Source organism: Hakea prostrata, chromosome 3, assembly GCF_041222555.1.
Source record: "Hakea prostrata isolate BN-2017 chromosome 3, UWA_Hpros_2, whole genome shotgun sequence".
Classification (NCBI taxonomy): Eukaryota; Viridiplantae; Streptophyta; class Magnoliopsida; order Proteales; family Proteaceae; genus Hakea; species Hakea prostrata.
In genome coordinates, this window is record NC_142602.1 from 5,871,438 (window position 1) to 5,894,597 (window position 23,160).

At 37.6% G+C, this 23,160-nt stretch overlaps 3 protein-coding genes across 5 annotated transcripts; all 3 read left to right on the forward strand.

Moving 5' to 3' along the window:
* On the forward strand, positions 1-2,148 carry LOC149020340 (homeobox-leucine zipper protein ATHB-13-like). Its single transcript, XM_089146914.1, has 3 exons — positions 1-271; positions 362-738; positions 1,461-2,148. Exons 1-3 carry the CDS (start codon positions 145-147, stop codon positions 1,806-1,808), a joined length of 852 nt encoding a protein of 283 aa, XP_089003040.1. The 5' UTR covers positions 1-144; the 3' UTR covers positions 1,809-2,148.
* A 3,762-nt stretch (positions 2,149-5,910) lies between these two features.
* LOC149020341 (NAD(P)-linked oxidoreductase superfamily protein) lies at positions 5,911-7,865 on the forward strand. Its single transcript, XM_089148449.1, has 2 exons — positions 5,911-6,579; positions 6,856-7,865. Exon 1 carries the CDS (start codon positions 5,960-5,962, stop codon positions 6,545-6,547), a length of 588 nt encoding a protein of 195 aa, XP_089004575.1. The 5' UTR covers positions 5,911-5,959; the 3' UTR covers positions 6,548-6,579; positions 6,856-7,865.
* A 7,948-nt stretch (positions 7,866-15,813) lies between these two features.
* On the forward strand, positions 15,814-22,178 carry LOC149020342 (transcription factor MYB124-like). 3 transcript variants are annotated; one of them, XM_089148452.1, is made up of 13 exons: positions 15,814-15,955; positions 16,538-16,658; positions 16,763-16,809; positions 16,896-16,952; positions 17,044-17,116; positions 17,582-17,637; positions 17,734-17,913; positions 17,994-18,166; positions 18,450-18,589; positions 19,866-20,008; positions 20,091-20,308; positions 20,413-20,558; positions 21,337-22,178. In XM_089148452.1, exons 2-13 carry the CDS (start codon positions 16,572-16,574, stop codon positions 21,451-21,453), a joined length of 1,437 nt encoding a protein of 478 aa, XP_089004578.1. In that variant the 5' UTR covers positions 15,814-15,955; positions 16,538-16,571; the 3' UTR covers positions 21,454-22,178. The 3 variants fall into 3 exon arrangements, with proteins under 3 accessions (XP_089004578.1, XP_089004576.1, XP_089004577.1); XM_089148450.1 differs by lacking the exon at positions 15,814-15,955 and adding an exon at positions 15,983-16,176; XM_089148451.1 differs by lacking the exon at positions 15,814-15,955 and adding an exon at positions 15,984-16,176 and having other exon boundaries at positions 20,416-20,558.
* Positions 22,179-23,160: the final 982 nt, after the last annotated feature.

Here is a 23,160-nt window from a genome sequence, read left to right on the forward strand (position 1 = left end):
TCTGTCACTCGAAATCTCTCTCTACCTCTCTAGAGCCAGCTTTCAATCGTCTCTCTGTCTCAGCATCTTTCTCCTTATCTCCCTTTCCCCATGAAAGTCAGTTCATCTCCAGAAATCTTCATTCAGATAGAACGAGCTTGAGCTATGAGTTGCAATGGGATGGCCTTCTTCCCTGCCAATTTCTTGTTACAAACTCAACATGAAGAAGAGCACCAGCCTCCTTCCACTATGAACCCAGTTCTTCCCTCGTGCTCACCTCAAGATTTCCATGGTATCTCTCTCGTAAAATGTTATCTTTATTATCGTTTCCTTATATAAAGGCTAAAATCCTTAATGGTATCAGTTGTTTATGGTGGTGCAGGTGTTGCTTCGTTTCTAGGGAGGAGATCCATGTCATTCTCAGGTGTCGACGTCTGTGAAGAAACAAATGGAGAAGATGATTTATCTGATGATGGGTCACAGGTGGGAGAGAAAAAGAGGAGGCTTAACATGGAACAAGTGAAGACACTAGAGAAGAACTTTGAATTGGGTAACAAGCTTGAGCCTGAGAGGAAAATGCAGCTTGCAAGGGCTCTTGGTCTGCAACCAAGACAGATTGCTATATGGTTTCAGAACAGAAGGGCTAGGTGGAAGACCAAACAATTGGAGAAAGACTACGATCTACTCAAAAGACAATTCGAAGCAATTAAAGCTGATAACGAAGCCCTTCAAACCCAGAACAAGAAACTTCAAGCTGAGGTATGCTTTCAACTCCAAATTTCTGAAATGACTGCACTAGAATTATTTCAGGAAATTCCATCTATATACTTAACACAAATAAGAGAGAAATATTTTTCTTTTTCTTTTCTTTTTTTTTTTTTTTTTGGGGGGGGGGGGGGGGGGGGGGGTTAAGAACTATGGGGAGAAATTCAAGGTCTTCTAACCCCGTCTGGACCCAAAACTGTAGAACATCTCTTGTGCTTCCTTGAAAATAAATACTACATCTACTATTTTCTTCTTTCTTCTTTATATATATATTTTTATGAACTTTAATTAGTTTCTGTGATTTCTTGCCCCACCAAATCAAGTCCTAATTATATGGGATTGGATTGATTGGTCATCATGTTTGATCTAACGGAAAGATCAGTCATGGATAACATCTCTTGTGCTTCCTTGAAAATAAATACTACATCTACTATTTTCTTCTTTCTTCTTTATATATATATTTTTATGAACTTTAATTAGTTTCTGTGATTTCTTGCCCCACCAAATCAAGTCCTAATTATATGGGATTGGATTGATTGGTCATCATGTTTGATCTAACGGAAAGATCAGTCATGGATATGGCTTTGAGTAACAAGGCTGAAATCTTTATTGGGTTCAAATGATTGAGAATGGACATGATTGTCAGTTCAAAGTTGAGTAGGGTTTTATCTCTTTTTCCACTATCAATGATTTAGTTAATCCATTTTGGGGTGCAGATATTGGCTCTGAGAAGCAGAGAACCGACTGAATTAATCAATCTAAATAAAGAAACTGAGGGTTCTTGCAGTAATAGGAGTGAGAACAGCTCTGATATCAACTTAGATATCTCAAGAACACCAGCAATCGACAGTACTCTATCTTCCCATCCGAACAGACAACTTTTTCCATCATCTATGAGGCCAGTGACAATGACCCAATTCCTCCAAAACCCATCAAGGTCAGAACTCCATTGCCAGAAGATAGAGCCAACTGTTCAAGATGAGAGCTTCTGCAACATGTTCTGCAGCATTGACGATCAGCCAGGATTATGGCCGTGGCAGCCGGAGCAGCACCATTTCCCTTGATGAATTTGTTGTCACAATCGACAGGGACCCAATTTGCATTTGCGGCTCCCGCTTTTGGCCGTGAAATGAATGAAGTACAAATATTTGTTATGCATGGCCAATTTATCGATCTTGGACTGAAATGTCTTGGAAAGTCTTTTAAATGGTTGTATAGAATAGAAAGAAAAAAGTTAAAAGCAGGTAAATCAACTTAAATTTCGGATGAGCTGAAAGATTAAACCCATTTTCTTTCCCGATATTTAAGAGATGTTTGTTAGGGTGGATCATGGAGGCAATCTAATATAAGATTACTTGTGGTAGTGATTGGCTTCAATTTGCTAATGGTCAGTGAAATAAAGAAAGAATTTTTTATCTCTGTCTTTTACGGATCTTTCTCTATTACTCATATGTCATTGATTTTAAAATTTCTGCATTGGTTTTGATGTCTGGGGTGTCCCATCTTTTCTTCCAATTCCCAATTCAATGTTTTATGTCTGCAAGCCGTTCGAAGAAAGTTCTTAATGAGGTAAGACAGTTTATTAGTCGTTAATTAATTGGTGAACCAAATCTGCTAGCTCCAAACCCCCCACCTCGATTAGGGCTTCCATCCGAGATTGAGTGCGGATCCAAGATGACATTTTTAATCTGTGGAGAACGGTGTCGATCGAGAGAGAAAGAGAGAGAATCGATTCACGCATTCCTAGAAGGAAAGGAGACAAACAGAAAGACGGGAAGAAAACAAGGGTGGGTTGGAAACGGTCGCTCTCGTGAAAGAGACGTTAGTAATTAAACTTCTGCTAAACATACAAGAGAAGGTACCCATCATCTCCTCTTTACGTTTATACTGATCGATCAAAAGGCCCTTTCTCGATAAGGGTTCGCTACATGTGACCCACTGTCATCCATCCATGTTTCTTTTCCACTCCTCTGACCTCTTCTTCTTTCTCTGTATTCAAACACTACAGAGTATCCATGACGTCGATCTATATGATTTCATTCACCACTACACAAGCCTATCCAGAATCGACATAGAGATCATCTCCCAATAGGAAAAGGAAACCAGAAAGCACGTACAAATTCAAAGTAACCCAAGGAGATGATGAAATGGGCCCGACTCTTACAAAACAATAAAAACTTCCATCAACTCCCATCTTGCATTTAAATAGCTTGAGCCTCTGTTTACACAGAACCATATTCATGTATCATGCAAATATTGATTAAAGTTCTGGGTCTTATTATTACAAGTAAATCCAGGTTTTGTGAACAATTGCCCATGAAAGAAGAATCCCCCTCCTTGCCTTGGGACTTGGAATAGTGGAGCTGCTAAAGTTCCACAGTCCATAACCATCCACTAATGAAGGAATAAGGATCTCAGTTTCTGCTGTTACAGGGAATTGATGCAGAGAAGAGTGGAGAAGCGTTTCACTGTAGGACCTTAGTGCCTGAAAAGAATCTTTTCAGTAGCCTCTGACTAACCCACTGGTTGTATCTCATAATGCGTGAAGAGAACTCTTTTCAGTAGTCAGTCTCTAGTTTGTTTCACAGATTTCTATCGTTTTGATGTACATGCACTAATGGCACTGACTCTGAATCTGATAGCTATGGGCCAAACCACCATGGGGTTGACACATCAGCCTTGCTTGCGTCAGTGCTCAAGAATTAATGAAACTTGAAACAAAACACACACTGCAAAAGCATCAAAGTTAACCCGCCCAGATGCCCAAAATTAAAAGCCGAGCAGTTGCTGGTTAATTATGCTAGCATTACAAGCTAGCTTGCCTCACCAGTTATAGATTTCCCTCGAAACCCTAGTCACTTTTCATTGCTTCATCGTGCGGGAAACCACAAATTTGAACCTGGGTTTTGTTTTTCCTCTTTATCTGGGTTTCATTTCTTATAAGAAGAACCTGGATTTGCATGTTATGGTAGTTGACAATGAGGCGCTGGAACCCAGTAGTTTATGGTTGTTAATTAACAATTAAAATGGTGTCTGCTGTAACCGTTAAGCCTGTCCATTTGGGGAGCACATGGAAGAAAGAGATTCAGAAATGTTGTTTTCAGTGACATATGGAGGAGGGTTAAGTACTGATCTGAGAAACCAGCAGCCAGCATATGGGAGAGTTGAGCTATAAAATAATGTTTGATGGTTGGGAAAGACTACTTGGGACATAGGATTCTCCAATCCCAAAGTTAATAAAGTCCTAAAGAAGAAGTTATTTGATTAATTAATTACTTAACTAATGATATAAATTAACAAGTCAAATAGATGGTAACTACCCTATAGTGGCCAGATGGACTATTTGATCATAAACTTAAAAAAATATAGTAGATATATAAGAATGGGACAATTATGAAATGGAATCAACCAATCACCGGCATGTTTGTGATTCTTATGACAAGAAGATCTTGGGTTGTGAACTAACCTGGATTTGTTGCTGTATTATACATTTTTCTTTAAAACCTAGCCGCCCTCCATTCCCACATGGAAGACCTCTTTGTCAACTCTGTCACTTCTTCTTCTTCTTATTCACCCCCAGACCCAATAAAAGAAAAATTTTCAGCAGGGGAGGGGGGAGTGGGTGGGTGGATTAGGAGGGTGGTGGGGCTGATTTGGTATTTTGAATTGACTACGAAACAAACCTCTTAGCATTAAAGCATAGATATGCCCCAATCAAACAGGTTCAGATCTACATAAAATGATAGGGAAAAGCTTATCTCGTCATGTACTATGATAAGACATGAAAATGAATTTGAATGGGACCAAAATTTATTGGATGCACATGTACATGTCAAGTTAAATGCGAGGAAAGTTGCTTAAACACTTAATTCAAAATTTTATTGTGAGATAGAGCTTAAAATAGAGAATAACAACTTTTGAAGATTTAAATATTTCTGTTCCAATTCACTTTATGTTGGAATTCATATATACCAATAGAATTCTTCCTAGGTGCTATTTTACATGAATTAACATGAACTCTATATGGTAACATATAGAAGCTTTTCTTCTTCACCATGCACAGTGACAAGAAAAAAGAAAAAAAAAAAATTTCTTGGGGGATGACTGGAGGAGAAGTTAATAAATGTTTTTTCTTTGAAATGACTGATCAGAAGAAACTGGAAAGCAAATGGTTTAGGAGTAACAACTAACAACACACCTTATTAAATGAAACAACTGCTTATTCCTCTCTTCACCCCTCGGAAGATTTGAATTTTTTGACTAGACTATTTACTTATAATTGGAAATTTGACCTCCATTAACCCTAGCCTTAATTTGAGTTCACTGATTGAAATTGATTAAATTCAGGATTGATGATCAAGTACACAGACAATTGGGCTCATCTACATTCAACATCATTTAAATGCTTTGGTTAATGAGGGGAGAATCTTGCCAACTCTTGTACAAAATGCAAGGAAGGATGTGGATTGTTTCCAAATGTTTGGAACGGCTTGTGGGATAGCATGACAAACAAAGGAGGCAAGAGATGAATTACTTGGGATGCAGTACAATGCAAAGAGGGACATGGTAATTCGACTACAGCTATAAAGCTTGAAGCTGTGAAAAATGGATTGTTACTAGGGTGGTATTTGGATTTTTCAAATTTGCAAATAAACTCGGATTGCATGCCCTCCAAGGCTTCCCCTCTTCTTAGATTATATGTGTTACAGAGTCTTGTTCAAGAGATTGTTACCTTAGTTCCTACTTCTAATTTTCTTTATTTCAAGTATGTTCTTGGGACTTCTAATATCCTAGCTGATTTTAAGAGAGCTCGTTGTCTCTCTTTGACTCGGTCTTGCTAGAGCATCTCACTGATGTTTATGGTTGATTCCTCTTTGTTATCGTCTAGGTCTTCTGGTTTTTTCAAATTTTTATCCAAAAAAAAAAAAGTTCATGTTAATAAGCCTTACTGTATTGGGCTTCAGAATTATCTTTTGCTGCCCAAATCTCAAAGATTGAGGCCCAGCCCATATTTGACCTCTGATTTCAGAAATCTTTCTGTTTTCTTGGAACCAAGCCCAGTAAAGTACGAACTAGATGGGCTTTAGATCGAAACCAAATAAAATATTCTAATCTAACGGCTTTGTGTGAGCAGTGGATGAATGGAGGTGGAGGAAGAGAGAGAAAAGTTTCACTTCTTCAACCACCGAACTGCTCATACAGATGAGATAAACCCATGGCTTCGACTCCTGTGCTCTCCCACCGTTCCTCTACCAATCCAACCCTGCAATTCCCCACTAAAGTATCCTGTAAACTAACCCCAACTTCGTTCCCTTCTAAACCCACCTCTGCAACTATCAGAACCAGCACTAAACTCTTCGTCTCCTCTCCAACCAACAAGCCTACCCTCAAGACGCCTTCCAAACCCACTGAGGAAACCATATTCTTCGACGGTGGAGCTCACTATGGAGATCTCCTCGCTAACCTTCTTCTGGGTTTCACTCTTCTCTGGTTACCTCTTACAATAGCGGCGGTTTCAAGGGCTTTCTTTCTCAGATACAGGTTCACCAATTTGAGAGTCACAGTTATATCAGGTCTAACGGGCCAAGACCGAAGTGATTTTTCTTACAAAGTGATAAAGAATGTTCAAGTGGTGCCTCGTTTCATTGGAGAATGGGGTGATATTATTATTACTTTGAAAGATGGAACCAAGGTCGATCTTAGAAGTGTGCCCAAGTTCAGAGAAATTGCAGATTATTGCCTTTCAATGGCAGACAAATCTCCGGTTTCGGAGGTGAAGGAAGCTACAAAAAAAGGGTTTTGATTCGTTTGGTAAAGGAAAACTTCTCTTAACAGGTATGTGTGTGTAGTCTTTCGAAGTCCCTATTTTCTAATTCTTTTTGGGGGCAATTAGTCAATTAAGCAGAAACGCGAAAATGGGCAGTGTACAATTGTTGCTACAGTATTAAAGCACATCTGTCATTTGTGGTTTGGATTTCTTGATGAGTTATATAATCCTTGCAGGGTTAGGTTCTGACTAAAACATGTCTTCGACAAATGCTAATGGAAGAAAAAACATTTTTTATTTACTTGTTTGGGTGGATTTGATTATTATGTTTTCTCAATTCGCAGCTATTATCAAGTTTTGCGAATCTAGTGGGGAGAGCAAGTTCGATAGATCAGTATTAGCAGGCTGCTTCAAGGATACGTTTGTGTCTTCTTCTGCTTGTCAGTCTCTACTTGTTTCTTAATGCTTTGATGGAGACAAGTTCTCCAGATTGCTGCTATAAAACCTCACAGGCTCCAGCCGATGCTTGATATCAGCTTAGGTTGCTTTCCTTATTTTCATTTGTAAGTTATGATTTTGAACTATAACGTGCAAAACATGAAATTGTAATTATTTTTACGGGCAGATTTCATAGCAGATGGTGATTCTGGAATCAGACAAATTTGTTTTCTTTTTTCTTTTTGAGTAAAAGAATCAAAACAAAATAATTTCTTATGGTAATGGAATATGAATTACTGTAAATAAGTGTTAGTGAAGCCAAAATGGATCATCCATTATCTACAGAAGAACTTTTGACTGGGAAGCTCTAGCATCTAGTGACATGCAAATAATAGCTCCGACTGCAAATCTATACCATCATACAAACTCACTCAACATTTTTATTAGTAGGGAGGAAAATGGGAAACATGTAAAACGAAGAGTAGCAAAATAAGGCCAGGATTAAAACTACGGGTGTTAACAAAGCTAGAAAATAAACATTTAAAAGAAACAACCAAGAAAAAGGAATTGGATACAAAGTAGGAATCTGCAATAGCTTGTCCACTCTCTCTACTTAGTAATCTCAAAGTTTATAATCCGCATGGCATGCTCAATCAAAAAGTGCCTTGAAATCATTTTGAGAGATCAGTATGTGCAAATAAGCTAGCTTATGAACAGCTCATTCATTAGCTCAGGGCAGTGCAGAGAAGTTTCCTTTTCTTGCCATAAGTTTCAATGGACTGTTCTCTACTGGGAGACTCTTGCATTCTGTTCCCAGTTTAATCTGGGAATGCCATTCTTTTGATCCTTAGAAATGAAAGGTTCCATACCTAAGCGTTTCTTTATGTACACTGCAATCTGAGACTCTGCATTTATTGCTGATTATAGTAAACTTCTTTGTTGTTAACTAAAATGTTACAGAAGAGATGTTTGGCACAAAACAAGAAAGCTATCTCCCAAAAGACATTTCCATGCAAAGCTACTGCTTTTACAGAATTCTTTTCATATTGCTTAGTACATGAACCCTACGTCTTTCCTACATGCTGATGTGCCTGTGATTTGGGTGTATGATTTTCGGTCATTTTTTTACTTTCAGAATTCAATCACACAGTCAACATGACAAATCATTTGAATATGCAACCACAATCAAGAGATCAAGAACTCTGCACCAAAATTCATAAAATTTGGACGAGACAATCGTCTGGTGCCCTGATCTTCTTAGTTGATCTTGCCTGCTCTCTTCTCATCTAACAGCCAGAGTTAACAATTAATGGGCATTGCTGATAAGAATAGTGAACAGTTGATTTTTTTTTTTTTTTTTTGGTTGTTGTGAAAAGAACAGTTGATGCTTACCCAAATTAGGCATAATTGCAGTCTTAGTAGGTCCACATATTACTTGACAAATTAAGAAGGTTGATAGGAAAGCCCATCACCTGTTAAAGATCTCTCTTCCTATATTGGGCTACATGTAGCTAAGCCCATAGGTTAACTACCTTAGACAAACCCAAGTCAACACAAATGACTATACAAAGCACATTGCATGTGAAAATATTACATTCTGTAAAGTGCTACCAACAATCTGACTTGAAATTGGTGGCACAATCCAGGTAATCACTGTAATGCCAAAAGGTTCAGTAAGTCAGTTCTGGTTTCTGGCTACCCCATGAGATCTAACACAACCTAAGCCCCAGTGTCATCATGTGAGCTCATTCTATATGCTTTCAGACTACCCACGCAAGAAATGCAGCATGGCTCATCCCAACCTGGCTGTTGATGTTGGCGCCTTCATCTTTGCGTCCCAGATGTAAGTAATGAGCTCTTTGCCAACTTGCTCTGGAAAGAAAGAAGAAAACTTGAATTCCCATCTCATATAATCATGCATTAGTACAGAATTCAGATTGGGGTCCATGGAATGGAACTTTGAAGATTGAAGGGAATCTCACTCAAGCGCTGGGGCTTACAGTTTTGGAGATTAAAAGTTTTAAAAGTTGTAAAACCATATAACCTGACAAAAATAGAAAGCGAAAGAGCCATCCTATCCCTCAGTGTCCTTTTCTTATCATTACCATGTCTTTTGTATACTGTATACTAATGCGTGAATGAACAGGTTCTTTAATGTATGTTGTATGCTCCAATCCCCTATTTCATAATTGTTCATAAATTTACCAACATACATGACCAATGTAGAGAACACGAAAACTTGCCAAGTGGTACTCTAATTGGTGTCTTGTGAGTCTCTTTTGCCTTTGTTTCTGAACTAATCCACTCGTATAGTCACTGTGAGAAGATAAATTTATGAGACCAACCTGAGTCTAAAATTTAAAAGTTGTGGTTAATTACTGACTCAAGGATAGAGAACTTTGACCATGTTGGCTGTTCTTTCTATAATTTGTTTTATTGGGCAATAAGAAAAGGAAAGCCAGGGCTCTGACCTTTGAGTCAGGAGACTTGGATATCAAAGATACTGTGGTGCTGTCTGGTCATAGTTGGAAGTTTAGACCCAGAGTGGTTGGCCCGATCAATTGAGTTCTTTCATAAACACTTCTTTATTGAAAGATGTTAAAGAGATTGACGGAACTAGTGCTCCTCCTCAGTTTCTTTGCAGGTTTTGTTTTAGGGACCCCTCTCAGTTGCTGTAAAGGAAAAGGAGACTTGGAAGCATCAGGCTAGCATCGGGCCTCAACACAATATATGGGGAGGAGCGGCTCCCTGAAATGATAATGATATGTTTGTATATCTCATTTAAATCTATTGGTAATCATCACTGGTGTTCTAATATATTTATTAGCCTTTGTGATTATAAAAAATAATGATCTTTTAATCTCAAAACATGAAGAAATGTAGTAGTAGTGTGAAATGTACCACTTCCCTATAAATTTATCAAGTACTGGAAATAAAAGATTTGATGGGATGATATAGCATCCCACTTCTCTTTTATTGTATTTTTTTCTAAAGAAATATTTATAGGTGTTTTTCCATTGGGAGGGTTTGCAGAGAGTCCAATAGTTTTTGCGCTGGAGTTCTTACAGCTAGTGAATGACTGTACCAAACCTATGTAGGGCTCATATGAAGTGCAGATGTATCATGTTCTGTATAGTTACATCAATAGAATAGTTCTTTTCTTCGATCATGTTGAAACAGACTAACTGATTCAGGATGAACTGACGATATCGAGTTTGTTTGATCAGGCTCATCAGAAACAAAGAGCAGGATGCAGAGTATCATGGCTATGCCCTAATGTAAACAGAGTTATTCTCTTTTCTTTTTTTTGTGACAAGTACTGGCTCATGGAATGTCACTGATAATTCCACCAAGAAAAAAAAAAGGGAATGTCACTGACAAAACAACTTTGCACTATTCTAGATTTCACCTAACAGATTTCACCTAACATAAGCAGAGATCTTATTTTGTTTTTTGCAGTAGCATGTTAACTATGTGTAATTAATATATTTTAGAGAAGAAATATCTTTCAAACCCAAGATGATCTTGACTTGTCCACTATCACAGGTCACAGCACTATTTAATTTCAAAAACTAGCGGGAACCACTAAATGTAACAGTAACCTATTTGAGATAATGACAATTATACATGAATATAATCTACTACACTTTTTCAGTTTGTGTCTTATTAATAATCTTGAGGAGCGTTTTTTGTTGTTTATTACAGCAAAGAAGCTTCTATACTCTACATATTCTATAAGTTTTGAAGAGTTGATAAAGAAAATAGTGATCACAGTGGAATCTAAAGTCATCCCAAATGCATTAGAACAAGAAAGAGTCAATCAAAAAGAAGGCATATGAAGAACATAGGATGCCAAAATACTTTCATGTACAAGAGCGTGTTTTGTAGGGAAAAGTAGAAGAGGATGAACTGAGGATCACCCTTGAAAAGGCAGCTCAGATATCGAAAAGGGTACCCACACGGATGTAGGAATCCCAAGCAGAGAACCTAACATCCATATAAAGCTAAAAATGAGCTATACTTAAATATGCTGAGCTTATGTTTTTCCCCACATGTAGGGCCTTTCTTACTTATCTTTTCTACTTGGAATCAAGGAATATCTCCCCACACAAAATACCAATTTTTTGTTGCTTTTTTCCATTTGAAAAAAGAAAAAGGAACAAATAAAGTACCCCCTTTTTTATTCTGCTTTGCTCTCTATCAAGCTTTATTTTTAGAACAGTAGAACCCCATCCTTTCTTTTTCTCCAGTTTCTTTCATTAGCGTGCTCTATCTCTGTTGCAGTATGCTTACTTTCTTGAACAGACATCTAATTAGGAGCTATACTGCTAAACTTTTTCTAAAGGAAAAGCAGGGGAGTTATTTTCATTTTTGCAATCAAAATTGATTTGAAAATTTGAGAAAAGTCTAGCCCACAATACACTTAAATACTAAAAATCAAAGTTAGAATGTCCCAGACCAAATTATTCTCCTTTTCAAAAAAAACTGAAAACAGGAGACTTTATAATGTTATAACACTGGAATTATAATGTTTGTGATCACTTTCTCTCTTAACATCCGGGTCTAAAGTGAGGTTGCACTTGAAAAGTAGTTAAAAAAATCTTTATTACATTACCCAATCTACCATACAGATTAAAAGGTAGTCTGAAATTAAGAAGCATTTATAGCAGATTCTACTCAAAGCTTAAAAGTTAGTAAGCTGTCTCAGACAAACTATTTTCCTTTCCGCTAAGTCGGAGAATGAAAGCACGTTTATCGCTTGCTGCTGCTTACATTTCTATCCTTATCCTATTTTTTGATATTCTATGTTTAAGAAATTCTTGATTTCTCTCTCTTTCTCTCTGAGAAGCAAGGTTTGAAAGAACTTTAGTCCAGGGACATGCCTTTCTCAGTGTGAGCTGATGTTGTGATTCAGTAATGGAGTTTCAAACTTCTAATTCACTATTTTGATTGATCTGAATCTACATTTAATAAGAGGGGATAAGATTGATCAATCTAAAATGTTGAACAGAGCATCAGCCATCAGCAATGTTAGTGATTTTCATATTTCTTGGGCCACTCTTTCTAAAATATTGAATCCCCAGAACAATAACATTACAAGAGATGTTGATGAGTGCGGTTTCTTTCTAAGCTTTCAACAACTACAATTGAGTATTGCTATGTGGGTAGGCTAAGAAGTGAAGTATAAACCTAAAAAGAAAAGATGCAGGAAATTTGAGAAAGGCCTAGAGCCCAACGTAATTGAAGGTTAGTAATAGTTGGAAGGGATCTCTTATCATACTGCCATTGAATATTAAGTTCTTAATGATTCCCTATTAGCTTTTTGGCCTAAAAGCATATATAGAAAGACCTACGTGCGCTTCATTCTTTTGACAAAAGCAGAATTGTGATAAGAAAAGCCACACTTGGCATCATATCATTGGTAGGGTGGCTGCTGAGATGCAAATGATGGAGCTGAAGAAAGTGGCCACCCAAGTCCCCCACCCTCCCACCGATCTCTTTCGGAACTTGGGCCTCCCTGGCCCCATCCATTCTCTCCTTCTCTTTCTCTGTTTCTCTCATACTTGCCCAAAGCTTTGGGTCCCAATTTGATTCACAATGAATCCAATCTCTCATTAGGTAGTTATGCCATAAAACTTGGGATTAACCATTCACTAAACACCCTCTCACAATCCTCCTTTACCCTAGATAAAACAAAGAAATAATAGCATTGAAAAGATTTTGTGGAGGTTCACTTGCTAGGAAAGACTTTATGCAACATTTGATATGAATCTAAAATTGGTTTTTTAGGGTGAAGGAAGCTCTGGTTTTGGTATATTAGTAGCTTTTAGGGTGTAGGGTTTGGGAGAAGAGGTGAGTAGTTAGATGCCCATTAATTTGAATCAACAGACTGGCGAGAAAAACCAATATGAAATTGATTGAGAGAGACATTGACCTAATTTAAAGAGGCAAAAAAACAGAAGCCAAAAATGTGGCAGCATATTCATGTTGCCAAGCTTAACAAGGAATCCTCATGTGATTTTGACTTTCCGGCTAGAGTTGTGGGAGTTTTTCATCGTATAGATATTGATTGGCCTCATGTCACATTCTATGCTAAAATACAATATTAGTGTCAATTTGTTCATTTACCTCAAAAAAAATAAAAAAATCTAATCTTGTTTTGATTGAACTAATTTTTCTTCATCTACTTTGTCACGTTTGGCTGAAGTTTCATAAAAGATAGATTTGTGGCCAAGGCTGGTAGTACCTCCACATCAATAGATTCAATACAACCAACCCAAGAAGCCACAAGGGGTTCAAAATTCAAAATGAAACAATTCGTACAATGTTGAATTTGCACCTTGAAACCAATTCCCATTTAAAATTGTCAAATTAATGTAACTTCAAAGTTTCAACACTAAACCCGGTCAAGAAAACCTGATAATCAGTTCAATGACTGCAAGGGTTTCAATTCACTTGCCATCAGATTTTTAATAATTAGTATTGGTATCACATTCGTCTCGACCGATACTGATCAGGACCAATCAACCCGTATTGGACTGGTATATGATTTATAAGACTCTAGATCATTTACTTATATAACAATCACATCATTTCTCACAAAAGCCAAGCCAGAAGAACAGAGAAGCAGTAAAAGAGTGAGAAACGATTAAAATTAAAGGAAACTTTGATCAGTTTTACTCCAATGAAAGCAGCAAACTGACAAAAACCTAACGCATAATGGGTGTGTTGAAATTTTCTTCTACCCTTTTTGAAAGAAAACCCATTTGGGACTGTGTAAACTCTTTAAAGGAGATGGTGAGGAGGGTATGGAGGAGCTTGTGACTTTGTAAGCTTTATTTGAGCATAGGGTTCCATCGATTCAGATTCAGATTCAGATAACCAAATCCAATGGCTGATTTCTCCCTTTTCACTGTCTTCTTTCCATTCTTATTTTTGTTTGTGGTGGGACATTATCACCGACCTCCACCCCCTTAGGCCCCCTCAACCCTCATCTCTACTTCTTCACTTCCCAATTCAAATCATCAAATCAAACCCAACACTTACTGACCTCTTCCAATCAATTTATTCTATTCTTTCTTTTACTGCATTAAACTACATACAGGTATGTACAAACCGCTGGTCATTCAAAGAGGACCAGTACTAGTTCATTGTTAGTGCTCTGTAACCTTCCTTTCGTCGCTTTGTATTCTGTTGGATTATGACCCATTTTTGGGCGGGAAAGAGTTCACTATCAATCAAAGTATGAAAGAAAGAAAGAAAAAAACAGAGACGTTTCAAGAAAGATTTTTGACATATTAGCATATGGCTCCACCCATCTTCTTCAGTTTTCTAAAGTTTTGATAAGATGTAGCATCATCAATCCATTTTTTTAATCAGTCTCTAGTGGCTAGAAGTGATCACCACCTGTTAGTCCATTAGTAATTGCCAAACAACCAAATTAAAGCTATTCCTTTGTTACAGATATCAGAGAAATTCAAGTTGAATCATATCATTATGGAGGAGCTACTCAAAATTAGCTCCTAGTTGTTCATTTTTTTGGCCCATATCTATTCTAATTTATTCAGGTTATTATAAGAGGTCATACCAGTGAGATCCACATTTTATTTATTATAGCTCCCTGGTTTCCCTGTTGATGTCTGATTATGGCTTTTATTATTTATGGACCCCTTTCTCTGTGTCCTTTGTTGAATCAAAGTGTGAATCTTTTCCATTCTCTGGCCCTCATAAATGATAATGGGCTTCCACAACCCAGAACAGGACTCAAGGAGAAATTAGGGTTTAAGGTCTCCAAAGTGGGGTCAATCAATTCTATTTCTCAAACTTATTGTGATGTAGCTGGTCTGAAAATGGTTGGTTTTGCTACTTTCTCCATTACTGTATCTAAGCCCAACCAGTCAAACACTCCTCAATTTCAGGCTTTGGTTCTCTCTATTTCTTCATTTCCCATTAACAAGTCTCATTTTGGCCGTTGGACCCCTGCAATTCAAAAAAATTTATAAAACTGGTCTGCAAATTAAAGGTGGGTTGAATATTCCCCACATGGCCAGTGTAGGGTTTTCTTCCCCACTCATTTCTCGCTCCAACTAAACCACACTTAATCCAGAATACTTGATCACATCGATCATAATCAATTCTAGTGCCAAATGAGTCAATCCACCTAATTCATAAAATCGCAAATGGATGTGGCGTGTAGATTCTTTATTTGAGGATGTGATTACTTATTTAAAAATTAGTATTTGATTCATGTACTCTTTTGGATTTGGAAGTTTTTGTATCCGTTAACATCGAAGATTTTTGAAAAATCAACTTGCTAACAAAGGTATCTTCATGAGTAGAAGGTTTGAATTATTAACATTTTAAATTTATATACATTTTAATCGAGTCCGAATATTCTGCCAGCGAAGGATAAAGTACTGATTCGTATCTGATGCTGGGATTTCAACTCGTTCATATCTGATGTTGTTCGTCTACTCTCATAAAAGCTTCTCAAAATGATTATGGCAGTTGGGTCTGTAGCACCAACGGTCCATATGTAAATCAGGAGATAAATATATGGATTTGGGTCAGAATCACAGAAAAAGTGCTTTGTTTGAAGAAATTTGAGAGAGAGAGAAGCACTTAATTGAACAGTAACGAAGTTAAAGAGTGAAGCTCACGAATGAACGTCATTTTCAACAGTTAAAGTTCAGGGAATCATTCTCTCTCTCTATATGTGGTGAGTGATGAGTGGTGCAACTTGCTCTCTACTATTAATCTCGTCGCGTGGATTTCAGCGTTTTTTCAAACCGTCCCTCATAGGCGGCAAACAAAGAAACTCACCAAACTCAGGGGATTTAAATAAATCACAATCATTAATAAACAAATAAAGAAACCAGAAGAACCCAGAAATCCTTGTGATCACATTATACGATCTGCTCTACAAAATCGTATCTTTTTCAGATTTTATGTTTTCAGCTCATTTTCACAAGATCCACCGCGTCCCGGAACCCAGATTTAGAATACGTAAGTATAATGTTCAAGTACTAATCACCAATCGATCCACGCCCATTACTGTGGGGTCACTTACTGATGGGTTTAGGGATTCAAACTTCAAAACTAGAAAGTTCGTTCTCTGTTTTTGATCTAATAAGAATGATATTGAAGTTGTTCGTGAGATACCCATTTCAGTATTTGAACTCGTATATGTCTCTCTCTGGTAATACGACGGTGTGTCGCAGCACTGGGTAGGTTCTCTTCATTTTAATTTATTTTTTGGGAATTTGAGGGCAAGCTGAAAGTAGGCACTCGATGACATTTAGCAACAATATTTGGTATAAGAATGTCAAGATTGGTTTTGATTGCATTGATTTTCACAATTTTTGAGATCAAAGGTGATTTGTAAAGTGAGAATCCTAGGCAATTCAGTGTCGTAACTCGTAACCCTCGAATGCTTGTGAACTCCACTTTGTTGGAGCTGCTGTTCCCTTCCTGAAAGGAACAGTTCCGTGTAAAGATAATCGGAGGCGAACCCAACCCTTTTGCCTCTTTTTTATATCATCGAGAAAACCTTTCTCCGCTTTAACATGCGGGTTGGTCTTGATAAAGGGAGAAGAAACGTGGAAAGACAAACAGAGGAGCCATGAGGAATATGAAGCTCAATGAAGCTCCCAAACCTGATTCCACAACCAAGCAGAAGGAGCGTCACATCGTTACCTGGACCCAAGAGGTGTGTTCTTCCTTCATTCTCACCATCCTCTGTTTCAATTTGTTATCCTTCCAGTTTGTTCTTCTCTGCCCATTCTATAACTAAAACGGAATATTTGAATGCAGGAGGATGATATTCTTCGGGAGCAGATTCGTCAACATGGAACTGAAAAGTACGGTTTTTCCCTTCTCCCCCTCTCATCTCTGTTTCTGGGTAACTCAATCTCAAATCTTTAGCGATCATATTTCTTGCTTGCAGCTGGACGACTATTGCTGCTAAATTCAAGGATAAGACAACCAGACAGTGCAGAAGAAGGTTGTTCTTTCATAGAAATTTTCATTTCCCTGTCTACAATCAGTTTCGTTTCCCTGTAACTGTTTGTGCTGATTTCAAATATGAACTGCAGATGGTACACTTATTTGAATACCAACTGCAAGAAAGGAGGATGGTCACCCGAAGAAGACATGATCTTATGTGAGGTAATTATTATAATAAGCGTTGCAATAACAACTTCTGTACATGCCACTGATTTTAGGGCTCTTCAAAACAAATACCTTAGCACTGTGAGTTCGTTAACTCCAGATTATGATTCTCTTCTTCTGAGATTAGCTATCTTTATCCATAGGGTACTGTCAACTGAGGTCATGGCTAAACGTGTGTCCTTGTGTGGCAAGTTTCTGCATGAAGAACTTTATTTGGATTGAAATTATTCCACTCTTTTTTAGTAGCATTTTTTGTTCTATTTCATGGGTCACAGTGTTTTTAGCTTTTTTATCATTCCTCCAGTGATGTTTGTTTTTTCTTTGTTTTTTTTTTCAAAAGAAAATTTGTGATCCAAACATAACCAGTTTCAGGATGCTCCTTACCTTCTACTGAATGTTCCACATATAACTTCTAAGCCATTAAATGTGGTGGGGATCTCATTGCCCAGACATGATCTGCAGGCTCAGAAGATGTTCGGCAATAGATGGACTGAAATATCTAAGGTGGTTTCAGGAAGGTAAATAAGCATCCATTGCAGTCTTCAGGATTTGCTTGATTTAGTTGTTTCAGCGGTAAAAGCATTTGATGACTGACTGTTTTTCTGCTAATGCAGAACGGATAATGCAGTGAAAAACCGATTCTCCACCTTGTGCAAGAAAAGAGCAAAACGTGAAGCCTTATCAAAGGAGAATAACATTTCATGCAGAAACCCAAACAATAAGAGAGTCATAGATCATAATGGGTTTACAGTGAATGGATCTTCTGAATCTACACCTTCTCTAAAGAAAATGAGGTATAGTAGAAACAGTTTTCCAAATATATGGGCAATAACATATAATGTTTTTACATTGACACTTAAAAGTTGTGATGTAGGACCCAAATCTTGAATCTCACAGAAAACACCAAAGAAGGATCTCTAAAGGAATGCATCTTGAATAGCCAGTTGAGACCACCCTTTGCAGTATTGGTTCAAAACCTTCACGATATTGGCAGCTTGTCATCCGAGCAACATGTCAGCAACAACACCAACGCAGCCTCTACTGATGGTAAACAATCTCTTGGACATTTGTCAATGTAGTAAACAAGAAAAAGAAAATTCAGTAACAAATCTGTCTTTCCCTGGATAAGAATATTCTCAAAAAAATTAAAAAATTGCTTAGCCGTGGTGTTGTCATCCGTGGTTAAGATTGATGGGAATGGCAGCATTTATGTTATGTATGGCCAAAGATTCTCCCTTATCCTTGTCATTTTTTTCCTTTTAACATACACCATTTCTTTCAGGAAAAAAATTTAACAACTATTTTTCTTGATGATCAAAACTATCTGCAGATGACAAAAGCCAAATAACATTTCTTAGGAGGGATGACCCAAAGATCACTGCTTTGATGCAGCAAGCAGAACTTCTCAGCTCACTCGCACTGAAAGTTAACACAAATGATACCAATCAGAGTCTTGAAAATGCTTGGAAGGTAAGGAAAATAATCATATTTGATCAGAATTTCAATCAAAGCTACTAGATGTGATTCTTTAGTAATGGTCTAGCAAAGGTCCACCATCACACCAACACCCATGCATTTCATATCTCCAACAATGTCCCACCCAAGGAAATCCTATGGCCTAAAGATCAATCAATATCTCCAAAGAATGACCAGGCTCTGGGCCTAGAGATCAACACTCCAGGAAGACAGCCAAAGTGTAAGCTAAGTGAACAGGATTGCTGAACCTAGTAGTCCATCAAGGAAGAACTTCAATGTTATCCAGCCTAATTTGGCGAGGGAGGGGGGAGAAAACCTTGGGTGACAAAATTTTGACTGAACCATTTTCTCGGTTCTGTCCAATGCAGCTAATCCAGGTTAGAAAAATATCCTACTCCAAATAAAGCAGGTCAGGTTTATGTTGACAATTTGGATGCAATGTCTTGGCTTGTCTGTAATTAAATTATTAACCTACAATTAGTAATAGGATTATTTGAATTGAAGTTACTAGACTGTGATTTTGAATCTTCAATAGACCATGACTTGTTTTTTACCCAACTCTATTCAGATCAAAGAAATAGGCAACAAGCCAGATATTACACATCGTCTGACCCATACCTAGATTAATCAGAATCAGGGATCATTCTGGGAATACCATACAAGAATGCTGTCCCAGTGACCCCTAATGGGTCATGTCGATAATTGAGTTATGACCAATACTGGTTTAGGGTATGTTCCCTGTTTTATAAAAGCTTGGGCCCTTACCCACCCTGCCATTGCTTCAGCCTGCAGGGGTTGCTACTCCAGTAGCCATACAGGATTGGTGAGCCCCATGTCTGTTTTGTGGGGAAGGGTGGGTCTAGCTTGAGCAATATTTTTGAATGGGTTTGGGTCCATCACAAGATAACTCTGCCTCGCCTGCTCTGTTGCCATTGCTGGTTGAAGTTTTGCCATTCTTAGCCCGACACCCAGTCTTACTGTCAGAACTTTTGCCACCCTCACATCAACATGCAATCCGAATATTCCATTGAGACACTATTAAAATTAACCTGCTAAGATGGCTCTAATCTTCATTCCTGAAGATGATTCTTTGCACCCTCAGATAACCTCAACATTCAGAGGAAAATGTGCTGGTAGCCTGGTAGGCAATTGTCAGAGTGTTCTCAGGGTTCACCATATAAGTTTTTTGATTAAACACTCCATTAGAAAAATCAATAAGATCGAAGCAGAATATGGTTATTTACATAGTATCATCAACCTGAACTTTCAGGAACTCCAAGATTTCTTGAACGAAAGCAAAGACAGTGATTTGCTAAGATACAGAATCTCTGAGATGGATTTTCTACCTCAAGATTACGAAGAGTTGGTAGAGGATTTAGCAAGTGGAAATTTGGGAAGTCAACAGTCATGGAGGTAGCAATTGTATACAGATATGCTAACTTAAGTAAGCTTTAGACAGGACAGGGTTCTAAACAATGAAAGTTTTGTTGTGTAGGCAACCTGACTTATATGAGGAGTCTCCAGGCAGCTCTGAGTACAGCACAGGATCAACTCTCCACTCCCATGCAGCAAATGATAAAACTGAACACCATCAAACTGAAGTATGTTCACTGCACCAGGATAGTATTGTTGAGCCACAGTTACCTCAGGCAGGAGAAACACAGACTGGTCTTGTTGGTTGCAATGGTGGGATTTCTACAACCAGTACTCAAGGTAACACCTTTGACTCTTGTTTATTTTTCTGATCCTCGACTGGATTTCAGAAAATATTCACTTGTTTGTTCCTATGGACAAGCTGAGAATTTATCCCATTGCAGCAGAAATCTACCTTTCCAATAAAGAATCAGAGGAAAATGGAGTCTCGCCGGTATTGTCAAATACAGAATTCAATTCCCCTGTCCAAGTAACCCCACTATTCCGATCATTGGCAGCGGAGATCCCAAGCCCCAAATTCACGGAAAGTGTAAGTCTTCTAACCATCACACTGTCAGTTTTCCAGGGTTATGGCTTCTAACATATTTACAAAATTATGTCCGTGTTCAAATTCCCAACCCCCTCCCCCTGCTGACAAGCAATATAATAGTCTGCTTTGATAACAACACAGGCAAAAAAAAATCCATATATTTCCATCTCATGAAACTTAAAATCCAGGCTGGGAGACTGGACAGGGAAAAAAATAAAAAAACTGCATAGACCCAGAAAAATTAAATATTTCAGAAACCATATCCTTCACTAGAAGTACTCTACGTTTTTGCCATTTTGACATGGTTTTCATAAGGAGAATAGTTACTACTTCTGTGGAAATATATGCACTGATATCAGACTCAGAACTTTCTTCTACTGAACTTTTGTCTTCAAGTGAAGGTATGAACCAGGTGCCATGAACAAGTAAAAAAATCCAGTTCTGGTTTTACCAAGTCTGTTTTAATCTGCCTATTGACTTTAGAGATAAGGTAGTGACACTTAAAAAGATCTAAAACAACCTTGCTCGTCACTGAATCTTAGCATGGGAAGAAAAATTAAGAGGTTCTTGAACAACTTTTCTTCCTCCTTATTCTTTGAAAAAGTTGAAGGTTTTACAACTTTCCCCCCTTTGCTGATGTTTTTGAGGTCCTACCCCTTCACCTCACAGCTGTTAGTTTGAAACACAAACAAAGGATTAAAATTTTAAGGTTAAAACTTATGTATCAAATATTAAATTTTTTATGCAAGACTAACTATTGATTTGAATGTTCATGCAGGAGAGGAACTTTCTACTGAAGACACTTGGTTTAGGTACCCCACCCCTTCACACAAACACTGATTCTTCCCAACCACCCCAATGCAGAAGGGCACTCCTCCATAGTCTTTGTCTTTAATCTTCTCTATTTCAATTTCATACAGTTCAAAAGTCTCCTAAGGCTGTTTCTGAAATTCCTCTAAGAAGTCTATATTACCTGGTCAATGTTACAGGTCTGCATTCTGTTTCTGACATTAGCAGAGTTACAATACTCACATTGAACTTCGCCTTTGTTGAGTTTCATTTTCCCCCTTTCTTCTCATAGTTGTGACCCGGTTATTATTTTGAGGTCCAGTTTTTGGTGTTTGAGTTGTCATTTGTACATAATCTGCAGTAAACTCTAGTACCTTTTCACAGGAAGATTACAAAAAGAAAAGAAAAAGCTAAGGAGGATCAACCATTTGATTGGATACCTATTGATTTGATTTTGGTGTGCATATAGGGTATAGAATAAGAGTTGTAAGAGTTGTATTTTTCTATATATTCTCATGATTCATTTTTGGTTTTCCTTATGTAATGTAAGTATTGACTGTAACTTTTTGAGATTGTTGAGAGCATAATGTGTTTTGGGCTTGGAGTGTACAAGTGTCATTTGTGTCATCTAATTTCTTCTCTTGGGTTCTATTTGCATCAGTGGGAAACAAATTATGAAGCCCAAAAAAAGAAAAAGAAAAAATGAAACAAAATTTCAACATAAATGGAGCAGAAGAAGAAATCGTATCAGCAATGTGATGAATTTTGTTTGCAGTCAAAGAAAGAACAAATCGGAGACAGAAGCGAAAGCTGTGGATTTATTACTTACAGATGGTTTGCTGATTTACTTGAAAGGGCGGCCAGTCTCTCCCCCAGAATTCTCCTTCTCCCTTCCCGCTGTGTTCTCTTCTGGTGATGGTTAATGAGGGAGGGTTCTGAGAAATCTGCATTCCATTTAAGGTTCGAGGAAGCGACAACCATAATTATGAAGAACGCAACAGCTTTCGGTGAAAGGTTCGTGATTCCTTCATTTTTAATGGTGGAGTCCGGGAAGAAGGGAGGGAAGCCAACACAAAATAAAGTGCATTCCCAGGAAGGTGAAAAGATCAGTCTTTGCAATTGCAACCACTTCACCAGTTCACGTTGCCTTCAAAATGATTGGTTTTACCCCTCGAGATTCGCGAATGAATCCTTTGTAGATTTCTCACAAGGTGAAGATGGGATTCATGATGATTCATATCACAAGGCCACAATCCCACAAGGGAAAAAAAAAAAGAAAAAGTGGAGATGGGGTTATTTATGGAAGATTAAAGGACAGGTGTCGGGCTTGACGCATATGAGATCTACCGATATATGATTGGTTTAGAAGATTTTAGGGTTTTACCACTACCGGAAAATAAAGTAAAAGGAATCAGGGTTTATTAAAATAGTCATCGACACTTATAATAGCTAGTTCAACAAACATTTATGGGGTCGTTGGAAGGTATTATCATGGGGGCGGGATAAACATTTATGATCCTGATGGTGTTGAAACTTACTCTCACCTTTCTCTTAATTTCAATGATTAAAGGAAAATATGTTAAGGAAATGGGAAAATGTAAGAATTAAAGCCCATTATTTTGATAAACGTCTACAAAGATATATATAATTAGAAATAAATTTGCAAGACAAATAAGGGTAATATAGTAATTTTATTGGTTATTGCCTCTCATTGAAGAGGTCATGAAATTTGACTTTTCCTCTAAAAGAAATTTTGAATTTCTAGACTTTCAATATGAGAAGTAATCTTTCTATTCTAACAAGAAAGGAAACA